The sequence below is a fragment of the Rhagoletis pomonella genome, unplaced genomic scaffold, assembly GCF_013731165.1.
Source record: "Rhagoletis pomonella isolate Grant_MI unplaced genomic scaffold, Rhpom_1.0 Rhpom_scaffold_12574, whole genome shotgun sequence".
Lineage (NCBI taxonomy): Eukaryota > Metazoa > Arthropoda > Insecta > Diptera > Tephritidae > Rhagoletis > Rhagoletis pomonella.
In genome coordinates this window covers 581-2,785 of record NW_023471100.1, presented here as the reverse complement: position 1 = coordinate 2,785, position 2,205 = coordinate 581, and the positions used below count along the sequence as shown (strand labels likewise).

Here is a 2,205-nt window from a genome sequence, read left to right as displayed (position 1 = left end):
AAGTGCAGAAAATTGTTTATTGAGCCAAAGTAATCTAGTTTGGCCAAGTGGAATATTTTTGTATTTTTTTATTGTTGTGCTTTTTAATTATTCTACTGGTATCTATCGAGTAAAATTGTGATTATGTATTAGATAATAACATAAATAAATAATTTAAAATAAATTGTATACACAAAAATCGCATATAATATTTATCGACGTACTACTTATGTAAATATTTTATGAGCCGAAAAATCATTACAAATATCACACAATACCCGCATTTCTCTAAGTGCACAAAAATCTAGCAATACAAATTCAAATACGTTTACCAAAGTAATTTATTAAAAAAAAAAATACCAAAAACTCACGTGCAATTTACTTCCTTCCTCTCAACCCCGCAGCTTTAAGGCCACCGCATCGCCGCTCGACACCTCCGCCACATCCGCCTTCAAGCCGACCAAATCCCTGGACGCAGGCCTCAACTATACCGCATTCGCGCACTTGAACTCTCCCTCCGCCGCTTCGAGTGCATCACCGGGCAGCAGCTATACGCTTACACGCTGCGCCACACAACCGTTGCACAGCCAGCATTACTTCAACGCCGCAACTTCTGGTGCAGCAGCCAGCACACCACCACTACGTGACACAATCGGACGCCAAAATTCGCTGAGTGATAGTTACAACAACAGCGTTAGTGAACAATTCAACCTTTCGTTGGGTAGCGATAGTGAGCGCATCTTTGAAATGTCAGGCATTGAGGGCCATTTAGGTACGCCTACCGAGGCTGCCAAGCATGAAGGTGGTGATGCCGAAGCGAGTAGTGGTGCTGCTGGTTTGGCACATCGAAACAGCGTACGCGCTCGTGCTAATATGTTTCAGCAGCTGCAGAAGAAGACTAGGGGCACAGAGGCGGCAGAGTCAGCGACAGCTGCCACGGCGCTTAGTCGTGAGGAGCAGCGAACTTCACCGCGACGGGGTAAGTGAAATGAAGAAAATTGTTTTTTTTTTTTGTTTTTTTTCATATTATTTGAATTGACTATCTGAAAATCCAAAATATAAAAATAAAAGTTTATTTAGGCGACTACTAACACTTAGCGCCTAAATGCATACTAAACGCACAAAAAATGTGCAGAATTTCTTTTATGAAATTTATGAAATTTTTGTGTATGCACTTCTCAAGTGTCATATAACAGCACTTATGTATTTAAGTATCTAATAAATTGATGGCACCTCAAATCATGTTCAGTCTAGTTTGAGGCATCGCGCAGTGTATTGCGGACTCTGCTTTACTTAAAATCCTACCCATCATTTTTTTATTGAAATTTTTTTTTTTCTTGTACATGCAACCTGGTACTCCCCTCTCACTGAGTCAGTTCAAGTTAGGTAGTAGGCCTATTGGTTTCTTATGCTCTTAATTTCTCTGGCCGCTTTTTTGAGCTAAGAAACGCCTATGAAGCAAAGTGTTGGATTACAAATTGTTAAGTCAGGATCCTTTAGTGAAATACCTATGGAATAGCTTTAACCAATCAAAAAATTATGTCTTTGATGTACAAATCGTGTGATTTTTGCTTTAGGTCAGGTAGGCTCGCTAGCGTACCAAATAAACTACGACCACATTAGGCAGCTAATCACTGAGCACCAGGAGCAATGTCCTCTTGGCATCTGGAACACCTTGAAAGCCTGCTCCCAGGATGCTAATCCATGTTGGTCCACTGTCTCTTCCTTCATCCTGTATCTCCTACAGAGTCAGTTTAAAAGCATGCGATGCCAGCAGACGAATGTTGAGTTAGATACTCAACACTAGCCTAGCCTCCTACTTATTGAAAGATAGGAGAAACTACGTGAGCTTTATGTCGTACACTGTGCCCATAATCCAGGACACTTTGCAGCCTTGTCTTTTGGTTCACATCTTCTGCTAATTCCAGATCATGGAGAGGTCCAACTTTCGTTTAATCGCTTGGCGGGAAATCTTGCCTTCTTTGGCAAGCATTTCCGCCTCCTCATTGGCCGCGACGCCGTTGTGCCGCGGCACCCAGTACAGATGTATCAGTATGTAGCAAATGCAGAGCTGATCTGCACTCCACCACACTTCTTGAGAAAGTGCTGCGCGATAGGAGCGCCTTTATCGAGGTGTTACTGTCAATGTTTATTTTTTATGCTGACTACACACGGGGCCATCGTTGAAGCAACGTTTTGAAGCAACATGTTTTTCTTGTTCAATAC

At 41.9% G+C, this 2,205-nt stretch overlaps 1 protein-coding gene across 1 annotated transcript; it reads left to right on the top strand.

Moving 5' to 3' along the window:
* Positions 1–333: 333 nt before the first annotated feature.
* LOC118756858 lies at positions 334–958 on the top strand (the record flags this gene model as incomplete). The annotated part of the gene is made up of 1 exon (XM_036491595.1): positions 334–958. A coding segment is annotated over one exon (625 nt), but the record flags the coding sequence as incomplete, so codon positions are not given.
* Between the last annotated feature and the right edge of the window lie 1,247 nt (positions 959–2,205).